This window comes from Vidua macroura, chromosome Z, assembly GCF_024509145.1.
Source record: "Vidua macroura isolate BioBank_ID:100142 chromosome Z, ASM2450914v1, whole genome shotgun sequence".
In the NCBI taxonomy this organism is placed as follows: domain Eukaryota; kingdom Metazoa; phylum Chordata; class Aves; order Passeriformes; family Viduidae; genus Vidua; species Vidua macroura.
The window spans coordinates 706,315-724,653 of record NC_071611.1 but is presented as its reverse complement, the minus strand read 5'-3'; the positions used below and the strand labels follow the sequence as shown (position 1 = coordinate 724,653).

Here is an 18,339-nt window from a genome sequence, read left to right as displayed (position 1 = left end):
GGAATGGGAATAGGAATGGGAATGGGAATGGGAATGGGAATGGGAATGGGTGAGCACAGGGATGGGAATGGGAATGGGAATGGGAATGGGAATGGGAATGGGAATGGTGAGCACAGGGATGGGAATGGGAATGGGAATGGGAATGGGAATGGGAATGGGAATGGGAATGGGTGAGCACAGGGATGGGAATGGGAATGGGAATGGGAATGGGTGAGCACAGGGATGGGGATGGGAATGGGAATGGGAATGGGAATGGGAATGGGAATGGGTGAGCACAGGGATGGGAATGGGAATGGGAATGGGAATGGGAATGGGAATGGGTGAGCACAGGGATGAGAATGGGAATGGGAATGGGAATGGGAATGGGAATGGGAATGGGAATGGGTGAGCACAGGGATGGGAATGGGAATGGGAATGGGAATGGGAATGGGAATGGGAATGGGAATGGGTGAGCACAGGGATGGGAATGGGAATGGGAATGGGAATGGGAATGGGAATGGGAATGGGAATGGAGTGAGCACAGGGATGGGGATGGGAATGGGAATGGGAATGGGAATGGAGTGAGCACAGGGATGGGGATGGGAATGGGAATGGGAATGGGAATGGGAATGGGGTGAGCACAGGGATGGGAATGGGAATGGGGTGAGCACAGGGATGGGAATGGGAATAGGAATGGGAATGGGAATGGGAATGGGAATGGGAATGGGAATGGGTGAGCACAGGGATGGGGATGGGAATGGGAATGGATCTGGGGTGAGCACAGGGATGGGGATGGGAATGGGGTGAGCACAGGGATGGGGATGGGAATGGGGTGAGCACAGGGATGGGAATGGGAATGGGAATGGGAATGGGAATGGGAATGGGAATGGGTGAGCACAGGGATGAGAATGGGAATGGGAATGTATCTGGGGTGAGCACAGGGATGGGAATGAGTATAGGACTGGAGTGAGCACAGAACTGTGCTGAGCTCGGGGCTGGGGATGAGTATGGATCCGGGATGAGCACAGAGCCAGGCTGAGCTCGGGGCCGGGCTGAGCTCGGGGCTGGGCTGAGCTCGAGGCCGGGCTGAGCCCGGGGCCGGGCCGAGCTGCCCGGTGCTCCCCGCCGAGCCGGGCCCGGCTGCCAGCTGTGGGGACAGCCCGTGCCCGGGGAAATCCGCTGTGCCAGCCTCGCCCAGCCGCGCCGCGGTCAGCGCGGGCCCCAGGGGCCGCAGCGCCACATGTCACCGCCGCTGAGCTGTGACCCCTCCTGGCGCGGGGGGCGGGAGGAGCAGATGGCCGGGGGGCCGCGAGGGGCAGCCCCCGAGGGGCAGCTCAGCCCCACGGGCACACCTGGGGCTGGAGGGACCAGCTGGTGCCAAACTCGGGCAATGAGCCGCGGACGTTTGAAATCCTGCAACAATGAAGGTGTTGCTTTGGGGTTTTGGTTGGTTTGGGGTTTTTCAAATGTTTTTTTTTGTTTTTTGTTTTGTTTTGTTTTGTTTGTTTTGTTTTGTTTTGTTTTTTTTTTTTTTTGTTGTGGTTCTTTTTGTTTTGTTTTGTTTTGTTTTTTTTGGTTGGTTGGTTTTTTTGTTTATTTTTACTCACCTGCAGTTGCGCTGCGGCAGAGCCGTGCTGCTCCTCAGCAGCTCCTGCAGAGCCCCGCGGGGTCGGTGTCACACGCCCGCCCTCGGAGCCCCTGTGGGGCAGGGGCCCGTGGCTTCCGTGGCTGTCGGGGCTCCTCGGGCCTGGAAGGGCTGGGGACAGGGGCCACCAGAGCCACCCCGGGCTAGTGGGAGATGCAGTTCCACAGCGGTGTCCCGATGGCGGCCACAGCACCGTCCAGGCTGCTGTTTGTGCCTCGTGTCAGGCTCCCTGCCCTGCCCGAGGGACTGGGGACATCCCTGTTCCCCCTCGAATGGCTGGGGACATCCCTGTTCCTCCCCGAGGGTCTGGGGACATCCCTGTTCCCCCTCGAGGGTCTGGGGACATCCCTGTTCCTCCTCGAGGGTTTGGGGACATCCCTGTCTCCCCGCGAGGGGCTGGGGACATCCCTGTACCCTCCGAGGGTTTGGGGACATCCCTGTCTCCCCGCGAGTGGCTGGGGACATCCCTGTTCCTCCCCGAGGGTTTGGGGACATCCCTGTACCCCCCGAGGGTCTGGGGACATCCCTGTCCCCCTGCCAGCCCCCTGCCCACGCTGTTTCCGTTCTCACTGCCGTGGGGATGGCCCGAGGGGCAGGAGTCGCTGTCCCGGGCAGGAGTCGCTGTCCCGGTAGCCCCGGTGCTGCCGCAGAGCAGTGGCCGTGTCCCGGTGGGCTCTGGGGTCCCCTGGGGACCCCACCAGCTGTCCTTGCTGCTCCATCTGCCACCCCGGCAGCGGCGGCTCTGGGGACCAGAGGGAGTTGCGGGTGCGGGGACCGGCAGGAGCGGCCTGCGGTGGCGAGGGCCACGTCCTGCTCTGCAGGATGCCAGGCGGCCATGGGGACACCCTGGGGCAGTTTGGGGCAGTTTGGGGCGGTTCTGTCGGTTTGAGGAGTGCGGGCGCAGCGCTTTGCACGGGGAGTGCAGTGACATTCGCAGTGACGCTCGTTCCGCAGGGACATCCAGCGGCACGGCCCGGCACGGCACGGCCCGGCACGGCACGGCACGGCACGGCACGGGGCAGGGCAGCCACGCCGCGGGCCCGGGGGCGGCAGGGCTGGGCACTGGGGCTGCCCTGGGAGCGGAGACGCCGCAGGGACACCCAGTGCGGCCGTGGCAGGGGCGGGCGGGAGCGGCTGCCGTGGCCTGGGGACACCTGGCCGGTGGTGGCAGTGGCAGGGGCAGGGGAGGTGACGGGCACCGGAGCAGCCCCGGGTCAGAGCGGGCTGGGGGACAGGGACAGCAGGAGTGGAAATGGCCTCGAGTAACCCCAGGGCAGGCTCAGGGTGGACAGCAGCAGGAATTTCCCCATGGAAAGGGCTGTCCAGCCCCGGCACAGCTGCCCAGGGCACCGGTGAGTCCCCACCCCTTGAGCCATGTGGCACTTGGGGACATGGGGCAGTGGTGGCCCCAATGGCAGTGCTGGGGGCAGGGCTGGACTCGATGGCCTTGGTGGGCTTTTCCAGCTAAAAAGCTGCCGTGACTCTGTGGTTCTCCCGGGGGCTTGCCACGATCGCCTCGATCCGCACCATTTCCTGGATTTCTGGACCCGTTTTCCCTTGCTGCCTGGCTTCGGGCAGCCTGCCCCAAGCGCGGTGCCTCAGCCCCAGCCGCCCGCGGCTCCCCGGCCCTGCTCGGGCTCAGAGAGCGAAGTCCAGCCCTCCTTCGGCGGCTTTGTCCCGCTCCCGCCCCACCCCCGTGCAGATCTCACGGTCCCCTGGAGGAGCCCCCAGGCGCCATCCCTGAGCCCAGCCTGGCCATCCCTGAGCCCAGCCTGGCCATCCCTGAGCCCAGCCTGGCCATCCCTGAGCCCAGCCTGGCCATCCCTGAGCCCAGCCTGAGCCCAGCCTGAGCCCAGCCTGAGCACAGCCTGGCCATCCATGAGCCCAGCCTGGCCATCCCTGAGCCCAGCCTGAGCCCAGCCTGAGCCCAGCCTGAGCACAGCCTGGCCATCCATGAGCCCAGCCTGGCCATCCCTGAGCCCGGCCTGGCCATCCCTGAGCCCGGCCTGGCCATCCCTGAGCCCAGCCTGAGCCCAGCCTGGCCATCCATGAGCCCAGCCTGGCCATCCCTGAGCCCAGCCTGAGCCCAGCCTGGCCATCCCTGAGCCCGGCCTGGCCATCCTTGAGCCCAGCCTGGCCATCCCTGAGCCCAGCCTGGCCATCCCTGAGCCCAGCCTGAGCCCAGCCTGGCCATCCCTGAGCCCGGCCTGGCCATCCCTGAGCCCGGCCTGGCCATCCCTGAGCCCAGCCTGGCCATCCCTGAGCCCAGCCTGGCCATCCCTGAGCCCAGCCTGAGCCCAGCCTGGCCATCCCTGAGCCCGGCCTGGCCATCCCTGAGCCCAGCCTGGCCATCCCTGAGCCCAGCCTGGCCATCCCTGAGCCCAGCCTGACCATCCATGAGCCCAGCCTGGCCATCCCTGAGCCCGGCCTGGCCATCCATGAGCCCGGCCTGACCATCCCTGAGCCCAGCCTGGCCATCCCTGAGCCCAGCCTGACCATCCATGAGCCCAGCCTGGCCATCCCTGAGCCCGGCCTGGCCATCCCTGAGCCCGGCCTGGCCATCCCTGAGCCCGGCCTGGCCATCCCTGAGCCCAGCCTGGCCATCCCTGAGCCCAGCCTGGCCATCCATGAGCCCAGCCTGGCCATCCATGAGCCCAGCCTGACCATCCATGAGCCCAGCCTGGCCATCCCTGAGCCCGGCCTGACCATCCCTGAGCCCGGCCTGAGCCCGGCCTGGCCATCCCTGAGCCCAGCCTGGCCATCCCTGAGCCCGGCCTGGCCATCCCTGAGCCCGGCCTGACCATCCCTGAGCCCGGCCTGAGCCCGGCCTGGCCATCCCTGAGCCCAGCCTGACCATCCATGAGCCCAGCCTGGCCATCCCTGAGCCCGGCCTGGCCATCCATGAGCCCAGCCTGGCCATCCCTGAGCCCAGCCTGACCATCCATGAGCCCAGCCTGGCCATCCCTGAGCCCGGCCTGGCCATCCCTGAGCCCGGCCTGGCCATCCCTGAGCCCAGCCTGGCCATCCCTGAGCCCGGCCTGAGCCTGGCCTGGCCATCCCTGAGCCCAGCCTGAGCCTGGCCTGGCCATCCCTGAGCCCAGCCTGGCCATCCCTGAGCCCGGCCTGGCCATCCCTGAGCCCAGCCTGGCCATTCCTGAGCCCGGCCTGACCATCCCTGAGCCCAGCCTGAGCCCGGCCTGGCCATCCCTGAGCCCAGCCTGGCCATCCCTGAGCCCGGCCTGGCCATCCCTGAGCCCGGCCTGGCCATCCCTGAGCCCGGCCTGGCCATTCCTGAGCCCAGCCTGGCCATCCCTGAGCCCGGCCTGGCCATTCCTGAGCCCAGCCTGGCCATCCCTGAGCCCGGCCTGGCCATCCATGAGCCCAGCCTGGCCATCCCTGAGCCCAGCCTGGCCATCCCTGAGCCCGGCCTGGCCATCCCTGAGCCCAGCCTGGCCATCCCTGAGCCCAGCCTGGCCATCCCTGAGCCCGGCCTGGCCATCCCTGAGCCCAGCCTGGCCATCCCTGAGCCCGGCCTGGCCATCCCTGAGCCCGGCCTGAGCCTGGCCCTGCCCAGCCCCCGCAGACCCATCGGGTGTGGGATCCCCTGCAGCCCCTGGGGCAGCTCCTCTGCCCACAACCCAGTTATTTCCCTCACAGCCTGCACCCACAGCTCTTTTAGATGCGTTTACTTCAAACTTTACCCCAACAGGTTTTGGAAATGTGCTGCAACTTCATAAAAAATCGGGCCCGACCTGTTTTGGGAGTGAAAGAAAGAAACCAACAAAAGCAGCTCATTGTTCGTTGGTGCCCGTTCTGCTCCTTCCAGGAGCCGCGGCACGGCCCCCCGAGGCCGGCTCGCCGCACAGCCCGGGCCGGGAGCGGGGGCTCGGGGCTGCGCCAGCCCGACCCCGCCGCAGCCCCGGGCAGCGCCAGCACCGCTCCCGGCCCGGCTCCCGGCCCCGCCGTGTGCGGCGGCCCCGGAGGGCACAAACGTTGCGGGACGGGCACCGGGAGCTGCCCGCGGGCAGGAGGCTCCTCCCGGGACTTCAGCCCGAGGCTCCCCCCGAGGCGGGGCGCTCCCCGGGCTCTCCGTTCCAGCCCCAAAGTCAGCGCCGCGGGTGACGGCGGACGCGGAGCGGGGCGATCGGCGAGCCCGGCTGCTCGCGGGAGCGGAGCGGCAGAAACCCCGCGGGGGCCGAGCTCCGCCGCTCCGCAGCGCGGTGCTGCCGGCCCCGGCCGTCACCTGCTGCCCCGCAGGACAGCGATCGCCGCGGGGCCCCGGCCCTGGCAGATGGTCCGCGGCGGCGGGCAGCGGTCACTGGCCCGGCCCGGCCCGGCCCGAGCCCCGCGCAGCAGCGGCTGCAGCACGGCCAGAGCGGCCCCGGCACGGGATTCCCGGCCCCGCTCCCGCATCCCAGCCCGGCGCCGGCAGGTTTCCGGGCAGGGAGGGCTGGGCACCGGCCCTGCTCCCCCATCCCCGGGCAGGGAGGGCTGGGCACCGGCCCTGCTCCCCCATCCCCGGGCAGGGAGGGCTGGGCACCGGCCCTGCTCCCCCATCCCCGGGCAGGGAGGGCTGGGCACCGGCCCTGCTCCCGCATTCCCGGGCAGGGAGGGCTCGGCACCGGCCCTGCTCCCCCATCCCCGGGCAGGGAGGGCTGGGCACCGGCCCTGCTCCCGCATTCCCGGGCAGGGAGGGCTCGGCACCGGCCCTGCTCCCCCATCCCCGGGCAGGGAGGGCTGGGCACCGGCCCTGCTCCCGCATTCCCGGGCAGGGAGGGCTCGGCACCGGCCGGCGCTGCCGCAGGACAGCGGGGCTGGGGGCGCCTTCCCGGGGGAGGGTCCGGAGCGGCCTCGGCAGAGGCCGGGACAGCCCGAGCCCGGCCGGGGCGGCAGCGCAGCGCTCCGGCAGCGGAGGAAACACCGGAGTTTGTTAAAGCTTCCTTGCAAAAGCCCGAATTAACGTCGCTGTCCGGCAGAGCGGCGAGTGCCGCTGCCCGGGGCCGAGTGCTCCCCTCGCCTCGCCTGGCCCCAGGCGGGCCGGGCACCCGCGGCCCCCAGCGCGGACCAGCCGCGACCGGGAGCGGCAGCGGAGCCGCGCCCCTCGCGGAGCCCCCAGACCCAAATCCCTCACAGGAGCCAGAGCCCCCAGACCCAAATCCCTCACACAGACCCAGAGCCCCCAGACCCAAATCCCTCACACAGACCCAGAGCCCCCAGACCCAAATCCCTCACACAGACCCAGAGCCCCCAGAGACAAATCCCTCACACAGACCCAGAGCCCCCAGACCCAAATCCCTCACACAGACCCAGAGCCCCCAGACCCAAATCCCTCACAAAGACCCAGAGCCCCCAGACCCAAATCCCTCACACAGACCCAGAGCCCCCAGACCCAAATCCCTCACAGGACCCAGAGCCCCCAGACCCAAATCCCTCACAGGACCCAGAGCCCCCAGACCCAAATCCCTCACAGGATCCCCCCCAGGGCATGTTGGGGTTTCTCTGCCCTCGATGCTCCCCGGGCTCCTCCAAGTGACAGCCAGCCAGATGAACGTTCAAGTTAATGGAAACAAGTCTTTATTAAGTAACTTTTAATATCAGAAAAATAAAACTCTTATAATTCTCTTTACAGCAAATATATAATATCAGTGCTTTGGCCATCATAAGTTAAAGGCCCTTTATCATAAAATATATGGATCTTTTTCAACTTTATTCAAATTGGATCTGTAATCCCTACATATACATAACAAAAAGTGTAGCAAAATTAGCAAATACTAAACCTGCGGCATGCACCGGGCGCGGCTCCACGGCCTGGCCGGACAGGGGCCGTGCCTGGACAGGGGCTGTGCCCGGACAGGGACCGTGCCCGGACAGGGACCGTGCCCGGACAGGGGCTGTGCCCGGACAGGGGCTGTGCCCGGACAGGGACCGTGCCCCGACAGGGGCCATGCCCGGACAGGGGCTGTGCCTGGACAGGGGCCATGCCCGGACAGGGGCTGTGCCTGGACAGGGACCGTGCCCGGACAGGGACCATGCCCGGACAGGACCGTGCTCGGACAGGGGCTGTGCCCGGACAGGGGCTGTGCCCGGACAGAGGCCATGCCCGGACAGGGACCGTGCCCGGACAGGGGCTGTGCCCGGACAGAGGCCATGCCCGGACAGGACCGTGCTCGGACAGGGGCTGTGCCCGGACAGGGACCGTGCCCGGACAGGGACCGTGCCTGGACAGGGGCTGTGCCCGGACAGGGACCGTGCCCGGACAGGGACCATGCCTGGACAGGGGCTGTGCCCGGACAGAGGCCATGCCCGGACAGGGACCGTGCCCGGACAGGGGCCATATCTGGACAGGGGCCGTGCCCGGACAGTGGCCATATCTGGACAGGGGCCGTGCCCGGACAGCAGCCGTGCCTGGACAGCGGCTGTGCCTGGACAGTGGCCGTATCTGGACAGTGGCCGTGCCTGGACAGTGGCCGTGCCTGGACAGCGGCTGTGCCTGGACAGTGGCCGTATCTGGACAGTGGCCGTGCCTGGACAGTGGCCGTGCCTGGACAGTGGCCGTATCTGGACAGTGGCTGTATCTGGACAGTGGCCGTATCTGGACAGTGGCCGTGCCTGGACAGTGGCTGTATCTGGACAGTGGCTGTATCTGGACAGTGGCCGTATCTGGACAGCGGCCGTGCCCGGACAGGGGCTGTGCTCGGACACTGGCCCCGCTCAGACACCGGCCCCACTCAGACACCGACCCTGCTCAGACACCGGCCCCACTCAGACACCGGCCCTGCTCAGACACCGGCCCTGCTCGGACACCGGCCCTGCTCAGACACCGGCCCTGCTCAGACACCGGCCCTGCTCGGACACCGGCCCTGCTCGGACACCGGCCCTGCTCAGACACCGGCCCTGCTCGGACACCGGCCCTGCTCGGACACCGGCCCTGCTCAGACACCGGCCCTGCTCGGACACCGGCCCTGCTCAGACACCGGCCCTGCTCGGACACCGGCCCTGCTCGGACAGGGGCCATACTCAGACACCGGCCCTGCTCGGACAGGGGCCATACTCAGACACCGGCCCTGCTCAGACACCGGCCCTGCTCGGACACCGGCCCTGCTCAGACACCGGCCCCACTCAGACACCGGCCCTGCTCGGACACCGGCCCTGCTCGGACACCGGCCCCACTCAGACACCGGCCCTGCTCAGACACCGGCCCTGCTCGGACAGGGGCCATACTCAGACACTGGCCCTGCTCAGACACCGGCCATGCTCGGACAGGGGCCATACTCAGACACCGGCCATGCTCGGACACCGCTCCTGCTCAGACACCGGCCCTGCTCGGACACCGGCCCTGCTCGGACACCGGCCCTGCTCAGACACCGGCCCTGCTCGGACAGGGGCCATACTCAGACACTGGCCCTGCTCGGACACCGGCCCTGCTCGGACAGGGGCCGTACTCAGACACCGGCCCTGCTCGGACACCGGCCCTGCTCAGACACCGGCCCTGCTCGGACAGGGGCCATACTCAGACACTGGCCCTGCTCGGACACCGGCCCTGCTCGGACAGGGGCCGTACTCAGACACCGGCCCTGCTCGGACACCGGCCATGCTCGGACACCGGCCCTGCTTGGGGCCTTGGCTCGTACCCAGAGCCGTGGAGTGGTGCAGGACAGGCCCGTGCCCTCAGGGCAGCTCCCAGACTTGGAATCACAAAATAAAAACTGTTATCTGTAAACTTTTAATACGAAATGTAACTCTTCAAGTGGAAATAAAAAATAAAGTTTTCTGTGTATTTACTAGTTCAACATACGTGTAATTTCATTATGTCTTGTTTTTTTCTGTTATACTGAGAAAAAAGCTTTCTCTTGGGAAAATAATGCTTCCAAAAAAAAAAAAAAAAAAATAGAAAAAATCCACCAGAACTCCACTTTTTATGTATTTTTCTTTTCCTTTCTTCCTTTTTTTGTTTTGTTTTTTCATATTGTTCTGTTTGCTTCTTCTTGTTGCTTTAACATATGCCAGCACAGATTTGGGAACATACTGAGGATGAAAGAGCTGGAAACATCCACAGGTTGAAATGCAAGAGTATCCAAGAAACTATCTTTTCCTTTTTCCTTTTCTAAACTCATGATCGGAAAGACATTTTTGAAACGAAGCAAACTGATTGCAGGGCCACAGCCGCTGAGAAACGATTAACAACGCCAGGGCACGCGCACAACTCCCCGGTTTTCCTTTTCCTTACTAAAAATAAAACATAAATCTATACCATGTGCAAGACGAGGACTGGACATAACGATGCTTCACATTTTGATCCGCAGACTCGCTAGGAGGTGATTTCGGAACAGCTTGATCGGACAAACGGAATGTCAGCACCCTCACCCCGAGGGCCCCGGCCCTCGGACACCCGGCCCTGCCCGCGCCTCAGCGTCCCGGTGGAGGTGTTTGCAGTGCCGGAGGGTGAGGCGCCAGCGGTGGTAGGGAGCGAAAGAAAAGGAGTTTCCCCAAACCTGCTTTGAGCACTGGCAGTGTAGAGAAGGCAGCATTGGAAGTGTGGGTGGCTGACGGTGCCGCAGCCCTCCAGGGCGGGCGACGCCTCTGCGGGGCAGCGAGGCTCCGGCTGCCGGCACAGAGGCGTGGCCGTGACGGAGGCCCTTTACGAGGCCCGGAACATTTGCGTTTTCAGCCGCTGTGTCGCGGGTGAAACCTCCCCTCACGCGCCGCAGCGTCCCCCGCTCCGCTCGCTCTCTGCTGAGCCCCGCTGCCCGCACGGAGCCGCAGAGCGCGCCCGGCGCCGGCGTCACCGCAGCGGCCGCGACGGCCCGGCCCCGGGCGAGCCCGGCGGTGGAACCGGCGCCCCCGCGGCCCGGGGCCTGCTCAGGAGTGGATCTGGATGGCCTGAGTGACCGCGCTCTGGCACACGGGGCAGGCGGGCGCGTCCCTGCCGCAGACGAGGCCGGCGCACCGCAGGCAGAAGAGGTTGTGGCCGCAGGGCAGGAGGGCGGCGCGGGCCTCGCTCTCGAAGCAGACGACGCAGTCGTGCCTGCGCCGGCACTCGGGGGGCGAGCTGGACGTGGAGCCGCCGTTGGACGAGGAGTAGCTGTTGGTACCGTTGGAGAAGGCGGGGACGTAGACGGGCAGCCCGGGCCGGCGGGCGCAGCCCGGCGGGTCGCCGTGGTCCTGCCTGGCCGGCGGGCGCTCCAGGCCCTCGGGGAAGGTGGGCGACAGGCGGGGCGTGGGGGGCCAGCTGCCGCGGCACGGGGCCCCGGCGCCGCCCGCCGCCTCGCCGCCCAGCCCGGACAGGGCGGCCGCGGGCTCGAAGGGCGACCATATGGTCGGGGAGGGCGCGGGCAGGGGCTCGTAGCCGGGGGAGTCCAGCGCCAGCTCCTCCGTGCCCACGGCCGGCAGCGCCTCCCCGAACCAGAAGCTGCTGGCGCCGAAGGGGCTGGTGGGGCTGAAGTCGGCCAGGTGGCCGCCGCCGAAGTAGGAGTCGGTGGAGCCGCTGCCCAGGGAGCTGGAGCTGTCGTTGCGGTGGCTGGAGACCATCCTGGCGCGGGCGCGGTGCGTGGGGCGGGCGCCCGGCCAGGCGGGGCCGCCCTCGAAGCCGACGTCGGTGCCGTCGGCGCGGAAGTCGCCGAGCTCCAGGAAGGCGCCGGTGCGCACGGCGATGTGCATCTCGATCTCCTTGCAGGCGCGCTCCACGTTCTCGGGCATGCCCGTCACCTCGAACACGGGCTCCTTGTCGCGGCTGGGCGTCACGATGTACGTGTGCGTCTGCTGCTGGATGCGCTTGATGGTGGTGCCCCTGGGGCCCACCACCAGCCCCACCAGGCGGTACGGCACCCGCACCCGCACCGTGGTCTGCCCCGGCAGCGCGGGCGCGCGGCACGGCCCGCCCGGCCCCGCGCCCTTGCCGCGCGACGCCCGGATCAGCGAGAAGTGCTCGGCCGCCGACTGGATCTCCCACTTGGCCCTGGCCACGTCCTCCTTGCGCCCCGTCACCACGAACACCGGCTCCTCCCCGCGCACCGGCGTCTTGATGTACGTGTTGGTCTTGGCCCGCAGCGCCTTGATCTTGCAGCCTGCGCGGGGAAACACACCGGGTCGGCGGGCGGCCCACGGGAGACGGCGCCGCCCGCCCCGGCCACCGGCCACCCGGAGGCCGCTGCCCCCATCCCGGCCGGCGACAGCGGGGACAGCTCGGGGACAGCTCACGGCTGTAGCTCGGCAGGGCTCCGAGCGAGCTGCCGGCCAAGTGGCCCCGGCCCGGCGCCCCCGGTGCCGCCACGGGGCCGCCACTCTGTGCCAGCCGTGCTCCCGACTGTGCCACAGAGGTTCCCGAATTGCCACCTGCCCCGACTGCGTGCCCCTCAGCTGTCTCCACACGCACGGAGCTCTGCTGGCACAGCAGCCCCAAGCCCCGGCCAGCCGAGAGCCAACGAACGTCTGCAGCACAGCAGGGCCTGCAGCGTGGCCTGCGTGTGGCACTGCCCGTGTGTGGCACTGCCCGTGTGTGGCACTGCCCGCGTGTGGCACTGCCCGCGTGTGGCACAGCCCGTGTGTGGCACGGCCTGCGTGTGGCACTGCCCGCGCGTGTGACACGGCCTGTGTGTGGCACTGCCCGTGTGTGGCACAGCCTGTGTGTGGCACTGCCCGTGTGTGACACTGCCCGCGTGTGGCACTGCCCGTGTGTGACACTGCCCGCGTGTGGCACTGCCCGTGTGTGGCACAGCCTGTGTGTGGCACTGCCCGTGTGTGACACTGCCCGCGTGTGGCACTGCCCGTGTGTGGCACAGCCTGTGTGTGGCACTGCCCGTGTGTGGCACAGCCCGTGTGTGGCACTGCCCGTGTGTGACACGGCCCGCGTGTGGCACTGCCCGCGTGTGGCACTGCCCGCGTGTGGCACTGCCCGCGTGCGGCAGGCGTGAGCAGCAGCCCAGTTTGCCCGTCGCAGGAGCAGGAGAGCGGGCGGCACAAAACGGCATTCCCGACAGCCCCTGGATTCTGCCCTGGCTGAGTCCAGCCGGCGTTGAGCCGGCTGCCAGCAGGCGACAGAGGTGCCACTTTTGAGCGCGCCTCGCGTGCTTGGAGCAGCACCGGGAGCTCCAGCACGGCCCACCCGCAGCAGCTCGCTCCCCTCTCCTGTCTGCGGACGCCCCAGCCCCCGCGGGCGCACGGAGCCGCGCTCCCAGCCGGGTTTGTCAGCCCCGGCTCCGCGGGCCCCGGGGCAGCGACACCTTCCCGGCCCAAGGGCCGCTCCAGGCACACCCGTGCAGAACAGCCCCAGCAGGAGCAGGAGAAGGAGCAGGAGCAGGAGCAGGAGCAGGAGCAGGAGCAGGAGCAGGAGCAGGAGCAGGTGGAAGGGAGGAGGGGCTGCTCCCGCAGGGCCCTGCAGTGAGCAGGGCTGGCCCGGCTGGGAGGAAGAGGAAGAGGAGGAAGATGAGGAGGAGGAGGAGGAGGAGAGGGATCATTGTCCCACAAAGCTCCAGGAGGGCTCGGGCAGGGGGCAGGGAGGCATGGGCAGCTCCCAGTCCCAGCCCCAGCCCCAGCCCTAGGCTCAGGCTTAGTCCCAGTCCCAGGCTCAGTCCCAGTCCCAGCCCCAGCCCCATCCCCATCCCCAGTCCCATCCCCATCCCCAGCCCCATCCCCAGCCCCATCCCCATCCCCATCCCCAGTCCCATCTCCAGCCCCATCCCCATCCCCATCCCCATCCCCATCCCCATCCCCTGTCCCATCCCCATCCCCATCCCCATCCCCATCCCCATCCCCTGTCCCATCCCCATCCCCAGCCCCATCCCCAGCCCCATCCCCAGCCCCATCCCCATCCCCAGCCCCATCCCCATCCCCATCCCGCCCCACTCCCCGCACGGCGCCTGTGCTCCCTGCGCTGCGCTCCCCCGCTGCACCGGGAGCACGCAGAGCCCTGTCTCCGTATCTCTGCTGTTATCTCTGCCTCCGATTTCCTAGAAACTCCAAGGTCAGAATCAGAGGAGCTCCCAGCGCACACACAGGCAGTGATTCAACCCTTCAGCACCCAGCACGGCCCCGCGCCCTCGCCTCGGGCTCCTGGCGCTTCCCACAGCCCTCTTGTCATCTCTTCACAACAGCGAGAGGTTTTCTTGTTTAATTCTTTTTATTGTTTATTGTTTAATATCAGTTTTTGGGCTGGGGAATGCTCTGCCTGTTAAATAAACGCATTTTCCCACTTTTCTCCAAGGAAATCTTTTCCCAAATCACCTGAGTCTGCTTTTCTAGAGGGAGTTTCCTCCCACATTTGCCTGAAACCGGGACAAATGTGGGTTTTTTTGCCCTCTGGTAAATATTTTTTCTGCCCCTAAAACCCGGCCCTTCTGCCCCTAAACCGGGCCTGTCTGCCCCTAAACCTGACCTTTCTCCTCTAAACCCGGCCTGTCTGCTGCTGAACTTGACCTTTAGGTTTAGGAGTCAAAAGACTGGGTTTAGGGCAGACAGGCCGGGTTTAGGGGCAGAAGGGCCGGGTTTAGGGGCAGAAGGGCCGGGTTTAGGGGTTACCTAAGTGGGTGCTCCTGCAGATGGGACAGGAGGGTCCCACCCCAGGTGTGAGGGGAAAGAAGAGTCCCCAGAATGGCGGGAAGAGAAGAAGGGGTTCTCAGCCCTCAGGGGGTGAGGATGAGGGTCCTGCCCGGGCTGTGAGGGGACAGGAGGGTCCCCAGAATGGCGGGAAAAGAAGAAGAGGGTCAGGACCCTCAGGAGGTGAAAATGAAGGTCCCGCTTCGGTTGTGAGGGGACAGGAGGGTCCCCAAAATGTCAGGAATGGGAGAAGCAGGAGCCAGCCCTCAGGGGATGAAGATGAGGGTCCTGCCCGGGTTGTGAGGGGACGGGAGGGTCCCCAGAATGGTGGGAAGTCATGAAGCAGGAGCCAGCCCTCAGGGGGTGAGGATGAGGGGACAGGAGGGTCCCCATGGCGGGAGGGGACTGAGGAAGGTCCCACACCCAGGTGTGAGGGGACAAGAGGGTCCCCAAAATGTCAGGAACGGGAGAAGCAGGAGCCAGCCCTCAGGGGGTGAGGATGAGGGTCCTGCCCGGGCTGTGAGGGGACGGGAGGGTCCCCAGAATGGCGAGAAGAGACAAAGCAGGTCAGGACCCTCAGGGGGTGAAGATAAAGGTCCCACCTCGGCTGTGAGGGGACAGGAGGGTCCCCAAAGTGGGAGGAAGAGGAGAAGAGGGTCGAGAGGGGACAGAGGAGGGTCCTACCCCGCTTGTGAGGGGACAGGAGGGTCCCCAGAATGGCGGGAAGAGGAGAGGGGGGGTCAGGACCCTCAGGGGCCGAAGCTGAGGGTCCCACCCCGGTTGTGAGGGGACCCAAAACGGCGGGAAGGAGACACGAAGCAGGAGCCAGCCCTGAGGGCCCGAAGCCGCCACCGCCGCCCCTCACTCACCCTGGCGCCCCACGATCTCGGCCACATGCTCGGAGCTGGGCACGGCCACGCACTCGGTGGTGTTGACGCTCTTCCTGCGGAGCAGCGGCGCCTGCACGCCGCCCACAGCCGCGGCCTCGCCGCAGGCCTGCGACAGCATCGCCGCCATCATTCCCTGGCCTCCGGCAACATCGAGGCCTCGCGGCAGCAGCGCCGGCAACAACAGCGCGGCCTCCTCGTCCTCATCTTCCCTCAGCTCCGCCTCGCCGCCGTCATCCTCCTCCTCCTCCTCCATGCCGGGCTGGCGGAGGCCGAGTCCTTGCAGGCGCTGCTGGAGGATTAGCAGCGCCGGCTCGGCGGCCTCGTTGGCCTCGGCGGCTCCGCTCGGCATGGCGGCCTCGGCTACGAGAGCGGAGCCGCCATGGCCGGGGCTGAGCGGCGGGGCCGGAGCTCAGCGCGGCTCGGCGGCCATGGCGCGGCGGCGGAAGCGGAGGGGGAAGGAGAGGCCTGATTGGCTGAGAAGGGGAGGGGGCGGGGTTTGGGTGTGAGTGACAGGGCACGCCCCGCGTTCTGAGCGGATTCATTGGTAGATAGAGGGAGGGGCGGGGCTGGAAGTGATGGGCGGGAGGGAGCAGCCTGTCAATCACTGTCAATCACTAAAAAGCCACGCCCCCGCGCACGGCGCGGTCTCATTAGTTGGGACAAGGAGGGGGCGTGGCCTGTGAGTGATTGACAGGTGGGTCGTGAGGGAGGAGGATTTTTTGGGTTTTCAATCCAATTTTAGGATTTTAATCCCGACTTTTTTTTTTTTTTGGAATCCCAATCCTCATCTCTTTCCCGATCTAGATCGCGGTGGGAACCTCAAAAATCTATATTGGAATCCCTCCAAAAAAATCCCCAAATTTGGGGTTAGAATCCCCCAAAAAATCAGGATTGGAATCCCCCCAAAAAAATCAGGATTAGACCCTTAAAATTTGGGTTATAATCTCAAAAATGGCCCAAAACACCCAAAAAAAACCACCCACAAAGCCAAAATGCCACAAATAAGAGCCTTAAAGGGGCTAAAAATGCATCAAAAAAAAAAAAGAAAAAACCCCAAAAAAACCCCGTGATAAATGCTCCAAAAAGAGCCCAAAATGCCCCCAAGAAACCCCCAAAACGCCCCAAAAAAGTCCTAAAAATGCCCCAGAAAACCCAAAAAATGCCCCAAAAAAGCCCTAAAAATGCCCCAGAAAACCCCAAAAATGCCACAAAAAAGCCCTAAAAATGCCCAAAAAAAAAAGAAACCCAAAATGCCCCAAAAAGGTCCCAAAATGCCCGCAAAAGACATTAAAAAAAACCCAAGAAAGCCCAAAAAATGGCACACAATGCCCTAAAAAAACCCTCAAAAAACCCCAAAAATGCTGAAAAAAAACCCTAAGAAAGACCCCCAAAATGTCCCCAAAAAAGCCCAAAAACTGCCATAAAAATGCCCCAAAAATATCCCAAAAAAGCCAAAAAATGCCCCAAAAATGCCTCAAAAAAGATCCTAAAAAACCCTAAAAAAAGCCCCAAAATTGGCCAAAAAAAGCCCCAAAATTGGCCAAAAAAACCCCAAAAAAGGACCAAAAATGTCCCAAAAAATGCCCCAAAAATGCCCCAAAAATCCCTAAAAAAACCACAAAAATATCCCAAAAAACCCCCAAAAAGAACCCAAAATATCATTAGAAAAACTCCCAAAAATGCCCCCAAAAAACCAAAAAATGCTTTTAAAAAACCCCAAAAATGCCCTAGAAAACCCTCAAAAATGCCCTAAAAAAAGCCCCAAAAGTGGCCAAAAATGCCCCAAAAAATGACCAAAAAATGCCCCAAAAATGCCTTAAAAAGGACCAAAAATGTCCCAAAAAAGCCCTAAAAACGCCCCAAAAATGCCCTAAAAAAGATCCCAAAAATGCCAAAAAATGCCCCAAAAATGCCCTAAAAATACCCAAAAATGCCCCCCAAAAAACCCAAAAAATGCCCCAAAAAGACCCCCAAAATGCCCTAAAAAAAACCCCCAAAAATGCCCTAAAAAAGACCCCCAAAAAGCCCAAAAATGCCTCAAAAATTCCCTAAAAAAGCCCAAAAATGCCCTAAAAAAACCTCAAAAATGCCTTAAAAAAGATCCCAAAAAAGCCCAAAAATGCCCCAAAATTGGCCAAAAAAGCCCCCAAAATTGCCCCAAAAATACCAAAAAAACCCCCAAAAATGCCCTAAAAAAACCTAAAAAATGCCCTAAAAAAGATCCCAAAAAAGCCCAAAAATGCCCCAAAAATGCCCCCAAAAAAAGATCCCAAAAAAGCCCAAAAATGCTCCAAAAGTGTCCCAAAAAATGTCCCAAAGATCCCCCAAAAATGCCCTAAAAATGCCCCCAAAAACCCCCAAAAATGCCCCAAAAATGCCCCAAAAATCCCTAAAAAAACCACAAAAATATCCCAAAAAACCCCCAAAAAGAACCCAAAATATCATTAGAAAAACTCCCAAAAATGCCCGCAAAAAACCCAAAAAATGCCTTAAAAAACCCCCAAAAATGCCCTAGAAAAACCCTCAAAAATGCCCTAAAAAAAGCCCCAAAAGTGGCCAAATATGCCCCAAAAAATGACCAAAAAAATGCCCCAAAAATACCCCCAAAAATGCCCTAAAAAAGATCCCAAAAAAGCCCAAAAATGCCCCAAAAATGCCCTAAAAATACCCAAAAATGCCCCAAAAAGACCCCCAAAATGCCCCAAAAAACCCCAAAATGCCCTAAAAAAGCCTCAAAAATGCCCTAAAAAAGATCCCAAAAAAGCCCAAAAATGCCTCAAAAATGCCCTAAAAAAGATCCCAAAAAACCCCCAAAAATGCCCCAAAAGTGGCCAAAAATGCCCCAAAAAATGACCAAAAAAATGCCCCAAAAATGCCTTAAAAAGGACCAAATTGTCCCAAAAAAGCCCTAAAAACGCCCCCAAAAATGCCTTAAAAAAGACCCCAAAAAGCCCTAAAAAAGCCTCAAAAATGCCCTAAAAATACCCAAAAATGCCCCCCAAAAAACCCAAAAAATGCCCCAAAAAGACCCCCAAAATGCCCCAAAAAACCCCCAAAAATGCCCTAAAAAAGCCTCAAAAATGCCCTAAAAAAGATCCCAAAAAACCCCCAAAAATGCCCCAAAATTGGCCAAAAAAGCCCCAAAAAATGACCAAAAAATGCCCCAAAAATACCCCAAAAAAGGACCAAAATTGTCCCAAAAAAGCTCTAAAAACGCCCCAAAAATGCCCTAAAAAACCCTCAAAAAATGCCCTAAAGAAAGCCCCAAAAGTGGCCAAAAATGCCCCAAAAAAT

At 62.9% G+C, this 18,339-nt stretch overlaps 1 protein-coding gene and 1 long non-coding RNA gene across 3 annotated transcripts; one reads left to right on the top strand and one right to left on the bottom strand.

Annotated features, from left to right (window-relative positions):
* Positions 1-9,020: 9,020 nt before the first annotated feature.
* MEX3C (mex-3 RNA binding family member C) lies at positions 9,021-15,466 on the bottom strand. Of its 2 annotated transcripts, XR_008441439.1 has the most exons (3): positions 15,025-15,466; positions 10,117-11,688; positions 9,021-9,954 (listed from the first exon to the last, which is right to left on the bottom strand). XR_008441439.1 is itself a non-coding variant. In XM_054004170.1 (2 exons), the coding sequence occupies exons 1-2, from the start codon at positions 15,392-15,394 to the stop codon at positions 10,484-10,486; spliced, it is 1,575 nt and encodes a 524-aa protein (XP_053860145.1). In that variant the 5' UTR covers positions 15,395-15,466; the 3' UTR covers positions 9,021-10,483. The 2 variants fall into 2 exon arrangements, 1 of the variants encoding a protein (XP_053860145.1); XM_054004170.1 differs by having other exon boundaries at positions 9,021-11,688.
* On the top strand, positions 12,662-13,827 carry LOC128822453 (uncharacterized). Its single transcript, XR_008441440.1, has 2 exons — positions 12,662-12,962; positions 13,574-13,827. It is a non-coding gene; the product is annotated as an uncharacterized LOC128822453 (long non-coding RNA).
* Positions 15,467-18,339: the final 2,873 nt, after the last annotated feature.